At 44.9% G+C, this 17,151-nt stretch overlaps 1 protein-coding gene across 15 annotated transcripts in view; it reads left to right on the plus strand.

The window, feature by feature from the left end:
- The window catches only part of PPFIBP2 (PPFIB scaffold protein 2), a 1,415,596-nt gene that overhangs the window by 821,914 nt on the left and 576,531 nt on the right, over nucleotides 1–17,151 (plus strand). For 14 of the 15 annotated variants that reach the window (XM_078680889.1, XM_078680890.1, XM_078680881.1 and 11 more), the window contains one exon: nucleotides 10,532–10,645. In XM_078680889.1, coding sequence (XP_078537015.1) covers nucleotides 10,532–10,645 — 114 coding nt within the window. Of the gene's footprint in view, nucleotides 1–10,182; nucleotides 10,315–10,531; nucleotides 10,646–17,151 lie in introns of those variants that run through there. The other variant, XM_078680891.1, reaches the window with a different exon arrangement.

A 17,151-nucleotide genomic window follows, 5' to 3' on the forward strand; every position in this document is an offset into this window, starting at 1 on the left:
TCCAAAAAGTTGGAGAGCACCATTTGGATGTGCTTCTCCAAAATTTTCATCAGGGCAGGCAGAAGAGAGGTCTATAGTTGACCAATGCCTCCGGATCGAGACCGGGCTTTTTCAACAGGGGGATCACCATAGCCTGTTTCCAGGCTAATGGGACCAAGCCCTGACTCAGTGATAAATTGAGAAGGGGATTGACCAGGGGATTTAAAACTTCCGCCATCTTAGACAGAAACTTTGCCGGACAGGGGTCCATAGGCGAACCGGACTTGAGCGCGCCCATAAGTCCTAACGACTCAGCGGCTGAAAGAAGAGGGAAGACTGCCAATGACGGGCCTGATGTAGCAGCCAGGTGGAGGTCCTCCCTTATACAGGTTACACCCGCAGGCACCACCAAATGGAAAGAATCCTGGATGAGCTTTATCTTGTCAGTAAAAAACTTGGCAAGGTCCGCGGCCCAGGACTTTAAAGGCATATCGTGAGCGACATTCGAGCGGGGAGCTGTAAATTCCTTCACAATGGAAAAGATTTCCTTGCAGGAGTTAGAGGCAGCCTCTATTCTCCCAGCAAGGTAAACCCTTTTCCCAAGACGAATGTCCCGTTGATAAGCCTTAACCGCAGACTTATAAAGCAGTTTTGCCTCAAGATCATATTGGGCACGCCAAGCTCTTTCCGCCGCCCTGCAAGACTGCCGGGCAGTCGCCAGTGACGCCGTGAACCACGGAGCCGACACCCGTTTCAAAGTAGAACGGGGGGCCATCACTGGGGCAAGATCATTAAGTCTGTCCAATAACCAGCCCTGCAGCGCTTCCAGGTCCTTCTCGAGATCCCCCGTAAGGGGGCACGGGTGATCAAGGGCTGCCTGCGCGAGCATTGCTGGGGTCACAGAATGATAAGCCCGGTGGGCGCGTCGCTGTTGCAGAGACCCCGTGTTAACAGGTCTCATGGAACCTCTGACACCTATGATACCATAGTTGTAGATGCCAAATTGTCTGATGTCCAAAGTCCAAAATACTATTCCCATTAGAAAGAGAAGAGTGTCCAAAAATAGTCCACAGAGTGAATGTGTTGCACGCACTGGAGGAAATTAAGGTTGAGGTTTCTCTCTGGCGGTGGTAGGTGTCTTGCGATCCACAACTCCTGATTTTTGCATGGACATCCCCACTTGTGACCGTGAGGGGAGATCCACTGGTGCTGAGACAGGGGTGTCTGCAGGTGTGTCTTCGTCTGAGAGGGCCTCCCTTTTTGTGACTGTTGCAGCTGTAGATGGGTCAGATGTAGTTGGACCACAGGAAGAGGTAGCTGGTGGTGAAAAGCTCTGCAGAGGGTTGTGTTGATGCCCTGCAGCTCCCCAGTGAGCTTGCCCATGTTGGTGTTGTGGGTGGCCAGCTTCTGGTGTATGTCCCTGTGCAGCTGATTCATCTCCCGGATTTCCATCAATACCTGGCCCATTACACCTTGGGAGTCTTGATAGGCTCCCATGACTTGGTCTCTCTCCGCGGGCCCACAGTTACCGTCCCACAAACCCTAGACCCATGGGCCTGTGCTCTCGGCCCAGGGTGCACTCTCCCACTGGTTCCTGGTTACTCTTTGACTTGGTTGGTGATTGTCACCTCAGAATTCAGGACAGGGGGCTCAAGATAGTAGTGATTATGATAGGTGCACAGGATGGGGTGGACTGGGTTTGGCTCATGAGTTGCAGGTGGGGTGGGAGGTGTTGGGATGTGCAAAGTGAGACCCACTGTTGCCCTCTGCCCAGGCTGACCAGATGTGCCAGAATGGTCATCCACGTCCAAATTTCCAGGAGTGTTGTCTTCACTGAGGGCTTCAGCTGGGGGTGGAGTGGGAGTCTGTTAAGGGGCCAAGCTCTGCCCATGTGCGGTGCTAGATCGACCTGTTGTGAAATAGAGAACATTGTTATTGGTGGAAATCTGGTATCTGCATCTAAATGTTTTGTGCCACAGTAAGTAGAGACTTAGGAAAACAAAATGACAAAATAAGTAGGGATTACTATTGTGGCTGGAACGGAGGAGGAACATGGCGGCCGCCAGCTGAACGGCCGCAGTCGCCTTCCCCTTCCCTGGAGCTAGAGCCGCGTAAAGGGGGAGTTTGTAAGCACTAATGGGAGAATGAAACCTCCGAGAAGTATTTGTTGACCGAATTACCCCATGCCCCCCCAGCCACCCCCCCCCTCCTACACGGCATTCACGGCACTCACGGTAACCGAGGTCTTCAGCCATAGAAAATGCCTCCTGTTTCATGGCTTCTGGAAGCGGCTTGCGGAGCAAATCTGGACGACGGCGTATGCGCGAGCAGGAGCCGGCGTTGGCTGTGGGAGGAGGCAGCTCTGACTCGGAAGAGGCGAGACTTTGCTCTGCTCGCTTTCCGGGTCAGCGGTGGAAGAGCAAGCGGCAGCATCCACGGAGCAGAGGTGGCGGCTGGTGCGGTAGCAGGAAAAATAACAAGAAAACCAAGTAACATTTTTCTTTGGCAGCAGAGCGGTGGGGGGAGACTCAACCAAAGCCCCAAGTTCAGTGAGGGGGAGAACAGTGAGATATCTAAGCCCCCTAGGGAACAAAACCTTCCACAAATTGTTGCTGCATTATCCAATATCCCAAAAAGGTGTATGGATATTGGGGGCACACGTGACAAGGGGGTTAGCAAAGAGGTATGTTCAGGGGGGTTTAGTGGTATAGTGGATACACAGCCTCCAGCTAAAGTTAACAGATATGCACTAAGAGCGAGGGCTGTATTTGACACTACTAAGGGAAAGCTTGTGTTCCCTCCTCGTATCTCATCCCCCATCACTGAAGTAAGGGAACAAGTAAGAAGGGGCAGAGCAGCTAAGTTGAACACCTCAGAGGAATACCTGAGTGTAAAAAAATATCAAAAGTAAGGGAAAAAGCAAAAGTAGGGGTGGTAAGGCAGTAGAGGCTAGTATTAAAGTTACCCCCTCACTCAAAACCTATTACAAGGTAATGTCTACCACCACGACCACTACCACTCCCACCTTTTGTGGCCCTCCCCCAACAGATCAACCAGCTCAGCTTGCCCAGTCTTTAGAGCACACACAGCCTGCCCCGGCCGCATTGGCTGAAAACAATAAAGGGTCATTAGTCGGCAGAGCTGCAGAATCTATATGTGCAGATACACTCGTAGTCCCAGTTGAAGCAGAGGCAGTGATACACCCAGACATCTGCCTGGTTAACAGATATTCGGTGTTGGAGGCTAATGGATCGGATGTTCCTCAACATGACTCCACGGCAAAAGCCAGAAGTATTGATACAACAGATATACCGCAAACAGGACAGGCATATCATCCTGCCACTTCTGCTTCTTCTGCCGTCTTTAATAACACTGGCGCAGAGCTCAGCATAGAGAAGCCCGATAAGCCTGCCACAACCGCAGGGAGTTTGGCTGACATATTATTAGCCATGAAGGATGAGATTGCCAGCAGGTTCACGGTATCAGAAACCAACCAGGCTGAGATGTCCAATAGATTTTCTATATCTGAAGCTAATCAAGCAGCAATCAAGGCCTCCTGCGACGAGCTAGCCAAGAGGGTGGATGAGGTCACCCTTAGAACCGAGGCAATTGAGTCAGAAATTCCCAAAGTAAAGGAATCCCTGCGTGCAACTGAGGTGGAGGTTACAAAGCTATCCGCCCAGAATAAAGAACTAAAGGAGGATATCGAGCGTCTGGAAAATTACTCTCGCCGAAACAATTTAAGAATTCTGAATGTGCCGGAAGCCATGGAAGGGGGAGACATTAAGGGATTCGTTATATCCTTATTAATGGGGACAGTTTTAAAAGGTGCCTCAGAGGTGGACTTGCCACACGATATACAGAGGGTGCATAGGGACCCTTATAGGAGAAATCTTACAAGACAAAAACCTAGAAAGATTTTGGTGAACTTTTTAACCTACTCCATAAAGGAACAGATTCTGTCTTCCGCCTTAAAAGAAGGAACGATACACTACAACAGCTCCAGCCCGTTCAGTTTTCAAATAAGATCTGATATCTCTCACATTACCGCATCAAGACAGTGGGAGCTGGGGAAAAGGCTGGAGGAGCTGAATAGTATAGGCGCTAAGGCACAGCTTAAATTTCCAGCACAGTTAAGAGTGATGTGGAATAACCACATGCATCTGATTAAGACGGGGGAGGAAGCAGACGCCCTAATAGCTAAGATCAGAGATAAACAAGGGGGACAAGGGGAGGTGTAGATTTGGAGGGTCACTGACACATACATGAAACACAATCATTAGGAATGTCGGGAAAAAAAAAAAAACCTTATTTAAATGTGATAAGTAAACATGCTCCATGGAGGGGAGGATGGCTAAATAGGCTTTTGCCTATTAGTAGGGAGTGTTCCTCAGGGATGGGACGGGCACGCAAAATGGGAGGGTGGGCTCAGGGGAGGACGGGGGGCACACGGGTGGGGAGCAGTGGGAAAAAAGAAAAAAAAAGAAAAAATTCGACCTCATCTCAACAATTTGGGTACCACATTGGGTCATGAGGGGGGGCCTAATTTTGGTAGAAATCGGGGGAGGAGACAGGCGTGATTATGGAGGGTAGAAGGACCATCTTTGTATCCTGGAACGTCAACGGGTTAAGGTGTGCCCGGAGGCAGAGGTTAATTTTTAAGTATCTTGAACTCTCTACCGCTCAAGTTTGTATGCTGCAAGAGACTCATCTGAGCTACGAGGAAAGCTCTTTAATTTTCTCGAAGGTTCCCTGGGTGAAGTGCTTTAGTGCGTCAAAACAGACGTCCCAAAATAGGGGGGTGGCCATTTTGATTAAACATGGAACATCTTGTAATATAAAAAAAACACAATCAGATTCCTCTGGTAGGTGGCTGACGGCTCAATTGGCATTTGGAAACATAGACATACTCTGTGCCTCTTTTTACGGCCCAAATATAGACGACCCAACTTATATCCATAAATTACAAGCTGTGTTGATGTTGGAACCTCCACCATATGTGATCGGCGGAGATTTCAATGTTTTACTGGACCCACTCAAAGATAGATCTAATTTGAGTCACTATAAAGGGGCAGTAAAGGTACGTCGAGCACTAATCAACATGATACACGACTTGGATCTAGTTGATATATGGAGGGGGATAAAAGGAGACCAGCAGGGTTTTAAATTTTTTAGTAAAAAGCATCACCACTCCTCAAGGATTGACTATTTCTTTATTGATAGAGGGTCAATGATCAATCTAGTAGAGATAACAGTTATCCCGAGTCACCTTTCAGACCATGCCCCTATTCAATCAGTTTATTTGAGTAAAGAGGCACAGCGGCAAAAGCCAAGGTGGACTCTAAATAGGGCTAAGTTACTAGACCCCGATGTGATCGTAGCTATTCAGGCCCCCACTAAGGAATTCTTCTATCTAAACTCAGATTCCACAACTTCAGATATAGTCTGGGATGCATATAAGGCGTGGTTAAGGGGAAAACTACATGGAATTATATGCTATAAAAATAGGATTGAAGCTGAGGCACTGAAGGGGGTTGAGGGTAGGATAAGTGATTTGGAGAGAGAAAGAGACGGTGCCAGTAGTGGGGCTCCGGAGCAATTTACTCAGATTATGAGGAAGTTGGAGGAGACAAGGGCTGAGTATAGAGGAATCTTAGAAGCTAAATGTAGGGCACAGTGGACCACCAGAAGGATGCAGAACTATGAATATGGAGAGAAGGCTGGCGCCCTCTTGGCCTGGAAAGCTAGGACTGACCGTGCCAGGAATGATATAAAGGAACTTATCATTAACACCAATGGCGACACCTCAAATAAGGTTGAGGATATGCAGTCCTGTCTTCTCTCCATCTTCTCAGAGCTGTATAGAGAGGATTTAGCTCCCCTGCCGAGCACGGTTCAGGCATTTCTTATGGATAAACAGCTCCCTGTACTCACAGAAGACAGTAAAAACAAGCTAGAGGCCCCCTTTACCTTGGAGGAGATAGAAGCACAGATTAAGAAATCAAAAAATAATAAGGCAGCAGGCTCAGACGCACTTCCTAGTGAAATATATAAGCTCCTTAATGCGGAGCTATTAGATATCCTGGGGGACACTTTCAACTCAATATACAGCTTAAATGGAAAGGTCCCTAACACATGGAAGGAAGCAATAATTGTATTGATCTTAAAACCAGGCAAGGACCCGATGAAGGCAGATTCTTATCGTCCAATCTCCCTGCTAAATGCTGATTATAAGATCTTCATGGGCATTTTGGCAGGGAGATTGGCAAAACTGATCCCGAAGTTAATACACACGGATCAGAAAGGGTTTGTCGCAGGGAGGCTCATACAGGAACAGACGCAGCTCTTAATAGGAAATATTGATCTGGCCATTCAGAAAGCAGAGCCCTTGGCCGTCGTCGCTTTGGACGCGGCCAAGGCCTTTGATAGAGTCTGCTGGGTGTTCCTCTGTGAGGTTTTGAGGGTTATGGGGTTTGGTCCAAATTTCATACATACCCTGCAGAATTGTTATCAGGGTGCCTCTGCTCGAATACTGTTAAACGGGCTCCTCACGGAGAGTTTTAACATCCAGAGAGGAACTAGGCAGGGGTGCCCGATCTCGCCCCTCCTATTCAACCTGTACGTGGAGCCCCTGGCGCAGATGTTGAGACTGGATGATACAATCCTTCCATTTAGTTCAGAACAATATAGCTCCAAGTTAGCTCTGTATGCCGACGACGTAATACTGTACACAAGCGATCCAGAGGTAGCAATCCCCAGGGTGGAGGAGTGTATGAGTGAGTTTGGGTCCTTATCCGGGTTTCTTGTCAATAAGACCAAGACAGAGGTGATGTGTTGGAATTTAGAGTGGTCAGGAAGAGTAAGTAAAGAACTGAGATACCTAGGGATCTGTGTAGTAAAGGAATTGGAGAAGATACCTGAGCTCAATCTAAACAGGGTGGCGAAGGAGATCGATAGTCTCTTCAGTAGATGGAGGAACCTCCCCTTGACTATTTACGGAAAAACCAACCTGGTAAAGATGGTCATTCTACCCAAGCTGACATACCTTTTCTCCTCTATACCCTTAACATTTCATAACAAAAGTTTAATGAAGATTCAGAGTAAAATCGGGAGCTTCATTTGGGGTAATAAGGGAGTCCGTCTGGCGTGGAAAAAATTAAGACGCAGGTTAAAAAAAGGCGGGTTAGCCCTACCTGATGTTAGGCTATATGCTGCAGCATTTCATTTTAAAAGCATACGGACGCTTCTGGTTAAGCCGGGTGAGTCTGCCTGGGGGAGGCTGCTGGGTGAAATGGTGCAAGTAGTAGGGGGTGGAGACGGTGAGGCTTTTCTGTACTAATTTGGCTCGCCCAGATTCTTCAAGCGGGTGCGCCTGAAGGTATTGAGGGCAGCCTTGGAGCTATGGTATAGACTTAGAAGGTGCTGGGGCATTGGGTACTATTCTGACAATGCTCCGGTTTGGGATGCGCCGGGAACGCCAGACTGCCTACGGGACAGTTTGGCATTGCCGATAAGAAGGGCAGGCATCACAGTATGGTCTGAACTGTTAGACTCCGGGGGGATACATCCATGGGAGTACCTGAGGGCAAAGATCGGGCCAGGGCTCTCAAGATTTAAATATATACAGCTAACATCTTGGTATGAGGCAGCAAAGGGGGAGATCAGAGGGAATAGAGAGATCGAAGCCTTGTGGAAATCCACTCTCCCAATAAATAAAGAAATCTCTGTTTGGTATAAAAATATGTTGGAGATGGAGGACCACGAGATGCCCCCCTCAGCGTTGGTATGGGTGGGAACCCCCCTCGGACAGTCAATAGAGTCATTGTACGAGCCATCCCTATTGACCCTATACAAATATATTAAGCCTGCTTGTTTAAAGAAAAATCATTTCTTTGTGATTAATAGACTCTATTATACCCCAGCGAAAATCGCAAAATTCGCCCCAGATCCAGCTCCCAAATGCCCTAGATGTGGAACACCTCTCGCAAATGACCTACACATTTTTTTTGAGTGTCCATCTCTTGAAAAATTTTGGAATGAGGTGGGGGATAATATTCGAGATATTTTTAACATCAACATTGTGATTAACATGACATTAGTGTTTTTCGGGGATGACGGCGGCCTTAGCCAAACCCTCCCCCAGAAGGCCAGAGGGCTATTACTTTACTTGATCCTGCTGGCCAGAAGGGAGATGTGCAGGAAGTGGAGGGACCCTCTACCGCCGCAAAGAGAGGATTGGCTCAAGGCTGCATTTTCTATGGCTCGCTTAGACTATGATGGTGTGGAGGACAAGACATTGAACATCTGGCCCCCTTTTGTGAACTGGGGTAAGAATTTAAGTCTAACTTAATATAAATGGTCCAATGATTACACCAGGGTCCCTTACAAATATGGGGACCGGTCGGACGACCCAAGCGAGTGCGTAAGCCGTGGGGCCCACAGATTATGAAGGCGGCTTCATAAGACCCGCAGAGGGCTTGAAAGGTGAGATGAGGACAAAAAAGAAAAAAAAAAAAAAAAAGGGGGATTACTATTGTGATATATTTCTGTGGTATTATATTTGTTAACAATACCAGTTCCAGTTCAAATGACTTTATTCGATTCTTGTGAATCATAAAAGTATGCGATTCTTGTGAATCATAAAAGTATGCATATATACAAATATAAAAATACAATTAAAAACATTTATGAAGAATGAACATATATTTAATGCAGTAATTATTATTATACCAGAAAGACTCAATCATTTTTAAAATTCTCCCAGCCTTCAACATCACATCATATACATACTATTGATTCATAAACAATAAATATGAGACCAACAATAAATATGAGATTTCATTTCCTTTCACAATTCATAGCATTTTCGGATTTAAAGTGCTATTCTAATAAAACTAAGCACTGCACTACAGATTTCATTTGTGGATAATGCTCTCATGTGGTCAAAGCCCTCCATATAGGAGCAAGGCCAAATGGTTTTCAATAGGGGCTTTATAAAACGTGCTCTAGGGGCTGCACACAATGAACAAAACAACATAAAGTGCATTGTGCTCTGCATGGCCAAATTATTACATGGGCAGGGGGCTAGTCTCTCACACCAACCAATCTGTTTTGGATAGGCTACTAAAAAGTGCAATTTGCCGAGTGTTTATCTAGTCATCAGGAAACGCGATTGTACATGCAGGGTAAAACACAGGTAAAATTGCTGATGAGTTGGCATCCCACCATCCGACATTCCCCGATCCCGGTTAGACATACTTAATTCAATACGGTATGCATTTTTAATAATAATTTTCCAGTTGTTCTGCATAGTTTCTGGGTTATTATAATATTCTTCTAGTTCTATCTTACAAAAGGTGTTCCTTACATATGATAACCAAGGGAGTGACATTACATTGTCCAGGTTCATACAATCCCTAAGTATACTCCTAGAGAATATTTCTTTGCAGTAGTATCACTTTGAAGTCTAAGTTTAAGGTGAATCAGTTCTCCCAGAAATTCTTCAGACATTCTTATTGCTCCCATAGTATCATAGGTACATAAAAGAAGACCATAGATAAATAATTTTGCTTAAAATCCACTACTTAGTTTCCCTACGATACTATAGGAGCAATATGAGTGTCTGAAGAACTTCTGGGAGAACTGATTCAACTTACACTTAAGTGAATTGCATTTTGTAGTAAGTAGTACACCACTGTAGTACTACTTTACCTACTACAAAATGCAGCTTGTAGATTCGGTCCATTATGTTTTGAGATTTGGGCTCTTATATAACCAACTCATTAATGTTGGTGATCTTTAATGGCAAATATAGAAACTCTGGTGTAGATGTAAATCGAAACTGAAAGCGGCTGAAGTGCGATAAGATCCAATGCTAGGGCTAAGTCGTAGTTCACCAGGTCACCCAGGCTAAGCCAGATGATCAAAACAATGAACAATGCTTGTTACAACCCACGAACGATCGCCTTTCAGGGCTAGTGAGGCAAATGTAACGACTATGCGAGTCAGTGAAGCTTTTCTTTTGTATCTCCCAATGAAACTCACACCTCTTCTTCTGTACTCAATATCTCCCGGTCATGCCGCAGCTTGCAGGCTCAGAACAGGAGGGAGGGCTGTGTTGCCAGAACTCAAACATGCCCGCAGCAGGTCGCATTCTTTCACGGCTGCTGAGAGGAGCAGTGACAGGGAAGCTGTTCGGATGTGTCTGCTAGCACTCAGGCAATTGGCTAGCACGAGCAGAACAGTTGTATTGTGTTTTTTATTTGTACTTGAAAGTGGCTGCTGCAGAGCTGCTGAAACACTGCTCCTGACACGAAAATACCTGAACGTACTTAGGTGAATTTACAACACCGGCGGCGCTGTTTTGCGATGGTATTTCTGACAGTAAATTAAACATTTGCAGTCCTCTTGGAAGGGTGTTTTTTCGAAGGGTTACTTTTGTGCTCCTGACAACAGTGCGTTTTCGGAAGCACACAGGCTCGGCTGGCTGTTGTTTTGCTGCAGTTATTGCCTGACGGCCCTGTTTTCTAACGTGTCTGTTCTTCGCTGGCAGGTGAGCGTCCTCACAGACCAGGTGGAGGCTCAGGGCGAGAAGATCCGGGACCTGGAGTCGTGTGTCGATGAGCACCACCTGAAACTTAATGCCGCCGAGGAAATGCTCCAGCAGGTAAGCATACCTTTTGTACACGTCGCAAACTAGCCTTTGCTTATTTGACACTGTTTTTCTTAATTTAAACGACTTTAACAAGACGACTCGCAATTCTTACAAAACTATTTTCAGTTTGAAACAACTGGAACTTATTTAGTTGTTTAGTGAAGTTCGCATTACTTCGAGTTACAAAAAATAGGTCTACAAATGTGTGTGAATACCTTTGAATACATTTAAAATACTTAATTTTATGTTTGTATCTCTTGGTGTTTAATATCTAGCGAAACTACAATATTTATTCGCTTTAAACACAGATAAAGTCAACGATTTGTGCGTCGTATCTTTGAAAATAGCCCCAGCACACTCGCTGTGTTCAACGAATACTTTGTAACAAAGTTCATTTATACAAGTCTATATTTAACGGAGCACGTGACCTTCAAGCCTAACTGTGTGCCTTCCACACATGCTGGTCGCTTTCCCCTGCAGGACTGTGTTTGTGCAGCCATGTCCTCACTGTTGTTAGGCGCACTAGGCATGTAAAATGATACAGCGGAGTTCTATTTATCAACAGGACAAGGCGGGCGGGAAATGTTGGGCAGTCGAAAAACCTGCCAAGCAGGTTAAAGTCGGCCTTTCTCTAGAGGTGACGCATTATTTTACAGTCGGAGCATGCCTCGGGATGTCAGAGTGCAGCATGGTTAAGGATATTGGAAAGCAATGAATGAAAGACACGCCTTACCAGGAGTCCTTTTCTTTACTTGTTGATTCACAGCATAGTAGTTCTAAAAAGAATGCTCTGTAACTTCAAATATGCAGAATATTTGAAAGGCATATTTTCATATTCGCTGACAGTTGGAAAATTATTTTCAAAACCGGATGCGTGGTTTACAAATAGAAACTAAAAGGCATGTATGTTGTCTCCCAGCAGGGAAGAGGGCCGAACGGCTGTGTATTGTCTCCCAGCAGGGGAGAGGGTTGTAGAACGTTGTGAAGTAAATGCAGCTTCGAATTTCAAACCGCGATGACAGCTGAACATGGCAGAGACGTCATTGCTATTTCCCCGCCCCGAGCTTAAAACGCAGACAGCAGGGGGTGATGAAACATATGGGGTGGGAATCCTTAGCATAAACGCACGTTCTTGTGGCTGCCATCTTAACACGTTGTTGTTTTTAATTAAATGGGGCAGGTGATCAATGTGAATGAATGCAGGTAGGTATAGTTTGTGGTCGGTGGTGCTGTTCCATTGCTCTTTGGGGACAGTGCAGTGCACAGAGCAGGATGGTGTGGGAAAGTTAGGGCCTCGGATTGTATTTTACCTCGGGAATAGAGCTTAGTAAGGAGGAAAGTTTCCATGCAGCGCTAGTGCATTTGGAGGCCTCTGTGGCAGCAGAAAAGATTACACCCTGCTAAGAAGCACCCCAAAGTAGAAATCACTGTCTGAGTGGGTGGCGGTCAGAAAGAGTAAAGTAACCTACCAGTAGATAAACGATAACATCAAGCAAAGAATATTAAGGCATAGACTGATAGGAGGTTGTGGGACCCTCAGCAGCAGGGGCTTGTCCTAGTTGCTGAATACAATAAGTAGATGGCCTATGACAGAAGAGGCGATGCTATCCCCAATTTTTTCGCTCCTGCTGATGAACTCTTCGGATATAGTGGTTTTACCAGATTTCCATAAAAATTTGAAATTATCCACCAGGATTTCGAAAGGTCACATATAATAAAACATAATTTATAAACATCAGAGGAATATGACATGTTGTAGAAAGTGTCAAAAAAATAACACATACCTACTTGAATCCTGAGCAAGTTTATAATGCAAAAATAAAAATGATTACTACTGTGAATTCATAGAAATGGGCGGCAGATGTTCCTTCTCCACCTTACTAAACAGAAATGCTACTTCATCCCGCACGCAAGACAAATTTGTAAACCTATTTCATATAGACACCGATTTATTTGTGTGTTTTATAAAGCGCACAGCTACCCCAACGGGGTGTCCCGGCGCTATTGCTCTAGATACTAGATCTTAGTGGGGAAAGGAGTTAGCAGAAAAGAAAAGTTTTAAGAGATTTTCGAAATGACATTTCTTCTTGGATCATGCGCAGGGAGAGCGGAAGTTTATTTCAGCGGATGGAAGTGCACACCTGAAATGTTCGTTCCCCGGAGCGAACTTTTTTAAATCTGGGGGTTAGCAGTAATATCTTGGAATTGGAGCGAAGATTTCGAGAGTTGCTGTAGGGAGTAAGGCACGAGGAAAGATAGGCAGATGGGCCAGAGTCATAGCTTTAAACTCCACCCTTTTGTGGATTGGCAGCCAGTGTAGCTTACGCAGGTGCAGGGAGATGTGCTCTCGGAGAGAGAGACACCACAGACCGATGGAGATCGTGTGACTGAAACCGATAACAAGGAGATGTTGCAGGAGCCGACAGGTCCAGTGAGAGAGAGCACATTCGACCATCAAATGGTCACTAGAATGTGAACTTTTGCTGCTGAGCAATCTATTTGTGAATTTTGGCATACAATTGCCGGGCATGAAAGGGAGTTTAAATAGATCAGAAGTGGTACAGCTTAGTACTACAATGAGCATGGGCTAACAAGATGGAGCCAGGAATCACAGTAGCTAATCGGAAAACACTCACACCAGGCAGCAGTATCAATGTAAAGGTAATAGAGGCTGAATGGGTGCTGTGGTTATACTTTTGTGGAGGTCCAGTCACTATTCTTATGACCCCCAATTTGACATCTTGCAGCATGCTGAAAGTGAACATTTTAGATATTGCTTGAACTCAATTATGTGTGTCTTGGGCTTGGCTGAATGAGTGGCCAATCTGGCGCAGAGAAAGAGACACTCGAGGTCCACACGAGATGGAGCCAAGTCCAACATTCAGAGGTTAGAGAGAAGGTGCAGTGGGGGTGCGGTGAATAAAAGACGAGTAAAGAACCCCCTCCCGCAAAGAAGGCAAACCTCTGGATCTAGGCTCTCGACAGATACGAAGGGGGGAACAAGCCCGGAGACGACCGAAGATAAACAAGGGAGACAAGTCGCAGAAAGATGCCACGTCAGATCAATTGGACCGTGAACGCTCAATAGACTCTGACATTCACCACCCACTAATGGAGGCAATAATTAACCTGCAGTGGACTCCATACATGACAAGGGAGATCCCTGATGGGCTGATCGAGCTGGCTGGAGTATTGGAGGAGAATGATCGGCATGCTTCAGGCCCCCTCACCCTCGGATATCCCCAACTACATGTAAGGAGGGGACAGTTTAGTTCACTTATTTGTTGTTTTTCTCCCACCAAGTCTCATTCTAAAGGTTCAGAGATCAGCAGGAAGACTAGTTAAAGTTGTTGAGAGATCTTTAAACCAGGGAAGGGTGGGCTACAGACCTCTCTGGCTTGATCCGCTACAAGGTAACCATGTTGGCAAATTGAGATAAATGTGCGGGAGGCAAGGGTGAGTGGAGTGATGAGGAAGTTAGAGACTATAATAGTAGTAGTTTATTAATCGACCAATAGCATGATCATAAAAACAGCATAAGAAAAAATACAAATACACATTATCCCATAGTACATAATTAGAAAATTTCATCAAGTTTTTGTTTTGAAACCCTGCCTAAAACAGAATCAGTATTATAAAAAGTTTAGTATTTACAGTTCCAAAATAGCTATACAGACATTAAAAAGACATGTTTAAATAGGTCCATCCATGGCAATGTTTCACAGCGGGGCGTATAACACCAGGCATATAACAAATATCTTGTAATTGCAAAGACAAGCTGTTGTGTTATATCCGATCGAAATATACGTAATGCTTCCGATGGGCATGAAAGCAATCGGCAGGCTGGGATAATCCAGTTTTCCTTATGTTACTGTACGCAGGACACAAAAAAAAGAAGTGCTCAATTGTCTCTTGAACAGACAGACATATGGGGCATATATGAGTGGTTGTAACATTGACCCATTTTCTTTTCCAAACATTTAGCGGTAAGGTCCCAAGCCTAAACTGAAGATAAAGTGCTCGTGCCTGTGGTGGTTCAATTTCATCCATGAACATGTCAAAGTTAAAATAGCGCTTAACATTTAAAAATTGCAAAGTTAAAGTGCCACGTACTACTGTTTCATTGCTGGAGGAATTGATGAAATCCCAATGACTCTTCTTTAGCAGGGAGGGGCATTCTTTCTGTAATAGAACCAGGGGCCTCCCACATCATAACCAGGCCCAGGCGATACAGTCATTCTCTAACCCTCTTAAACCAGAGCAATTCACCTTTCTGTTTTTGTAGGGTTAATTGTTCCACCACTGCCTCTTTTACTTGAATCTCTGTATTATTAACCCAGATTCTGACCTAAAACATCAGTGCTCTAAGGACCGCAAAGTGCGAGATAGATTTAACTCCTAAGTCGAGGCGCAGTGGTAAAGTTGAGGTATTGATTGGGACATTAAGTATTGCCCTAAGAAATTTATTTTCCACTACCCCTAACTTTTTAGTGTTCTCCAAACCCCACAATTCGACGCCGTACAAAGCTGCCCCATGTCCTTTGGCCCTATGTATCTCCAATACAGGAGATATTGGGTGATAGGTTGAACATCTTAGCCTCCTTGCTATTGCGCAGTCCACTTGTTGAAGTGATGACTCACTCTTTTGAGTTTGAGGAGTCCATGCTAAGTTGTCACTAATTCTGACTCCCAGGTAGTCAACAAACCGTAACCTGTTCCAATTGTTGGGTGCCCAATATCAACTTCCCCTTTGAACTGTTGGGTGCCCAATATCAACTTCCCCTTTGAACTTTTGTAGGGGGTTAAAGACCATGTATTTAGTTTTGGAGCAATTAATTTCAAGGCCCCGGTCTTTGCAAGCTTCTGCAAACTTATTTATGGGGTTTTGGATACCCTTCGGTGACTTAGATATAAGGAGTGTGTCGTCTGCAAACAACAAGGACTGTAAGGGACTGCTCGCTAGTCTAGGAGGATCGCCTCCGCAGTCATATAGCTCGTGGATCAACCCATTGATGTACAGGGTGAATAGAGTTGGGGCAAGCACGCACCCCTGGCATACCCCTTTGGATATTGCAATACTATTTGAAAGCTGCCATCTGACTTCCACCTAATTCTCACATAATTACCATCATGCAGGCGGACCAGTAACTTGAGAAGATCATTTGGTAGTTCTAGTTTCCTCAATGTGGCCCACATTTTGTTACTATCAATAGAGTCAAAGGCTGTTTTAAGGTCAACGAAAACAACATGTAGATGACCCATCAGGAGCTTAACTTCCGTCCAAATTAATAACAGAAATCTAAATGCCTGGTCTAGAGTGCTTGTAGATGACCTAAAGCCAGTCTGCAGGTGGGAGATAATATTATTCTCTACCATCCAATTTTGGATACGCAGCAAAATAACTTTACAAAAGAGTTTCTGGGAGACATCTATAAGACTTATTGGTCTATAATTTGAGGGGTCCCCATTCTCTCCTTTTTTAAAGATTGGTATTATTTCTGCTCCTTTCCATGTCGCTGGATGGCGTTAAAAACCTTTTGAAACAAAGGGCCCCAAATATTAGGTTCGGCTTTATACAAGTCTCCTGAGAGTCTATCTAAGCAAGGAGCTTTTCCTGCCTGGAGTAGGTTGATTGCTGCTATGATTTCTTTTAGGGAGAACTCTTCAGTAATTCCCTTTATTGGCGCCAAGGTAACTTCCCCTACAGCTACCATAGTTTCTTCTTCTAAAGCGGGGGGGACCTCTCTAGTATAAAGTTTTTTTAAATAATCTTCACAAACCTGTGGCTGAATATAAAAGTAATCTTCACTAACCTGCCTAACTGAATCCTAAGCAAGTTGGTGCTAGAATGTTTGCCTATCTTTTTGTTTGGAGCCCTCAACCAATGTATGCCAGTTATTTGCCTCCCCGGTCTTTTTTGCTCTAGTCTGCCCCCTCTTGTACAGCTTTCTACTATTCATGATGGCCTCTTGAACTCCTTGCTTTACTGCTTCTGTTAGGTTAGCCTTTGCTAATCTACAATCCTCTTTGTACCATGGGGCGATGCTTTGTTTAAAAGTGTTAAAACTAATAGATTTGCTAAAATATTGCTTAATGCTATTGGACAGTTTCTAGTAACTAGCTATGATAAGATCGTCCTCATTGTGATCTAAGTTGCTAACTACCACAAGGGTCTGGGCCACTTCATACATTTTTGTGATTGATTGCCCGCCAGCTACCACACTGGGCCATTTAATACGTCTAATATTGTTCGTCGTTACAGTAGGCACTATATTGTTAGGGGTTGACTCTCAAAGATTGGAAGATCAGTTAACTCCAAGCAGAGGGCATTGTGGTCACTATCATCACAGGTTAAGACAGTCATATCCTTGACATGAGACCACATGTCAAGGTCCACCATGATGTAGTCTATCCTACTTTTAGTATTACCCCTCTAAAAAGTAAATTCTGCTGCCTCATCAGCCGGTGTCCGCCCATTACAGGTACGCACACCATGTGCAACGGTAAGGGACAGTACC

This window comes from Lissotriton helveticus, chromosome 3_1 (genome assembly GCF_964261635.1).
Source record: "Lissotriton helveticus chromosome 3_1, aLisHel1.1, whole genome shotgun sequence".
Lineage (NCBI taxonomy): Eukaryota > Metazoa > Chordata > Amphibia > Caudata > Salamandridae > Lissotriton > Lissotriton helveticus.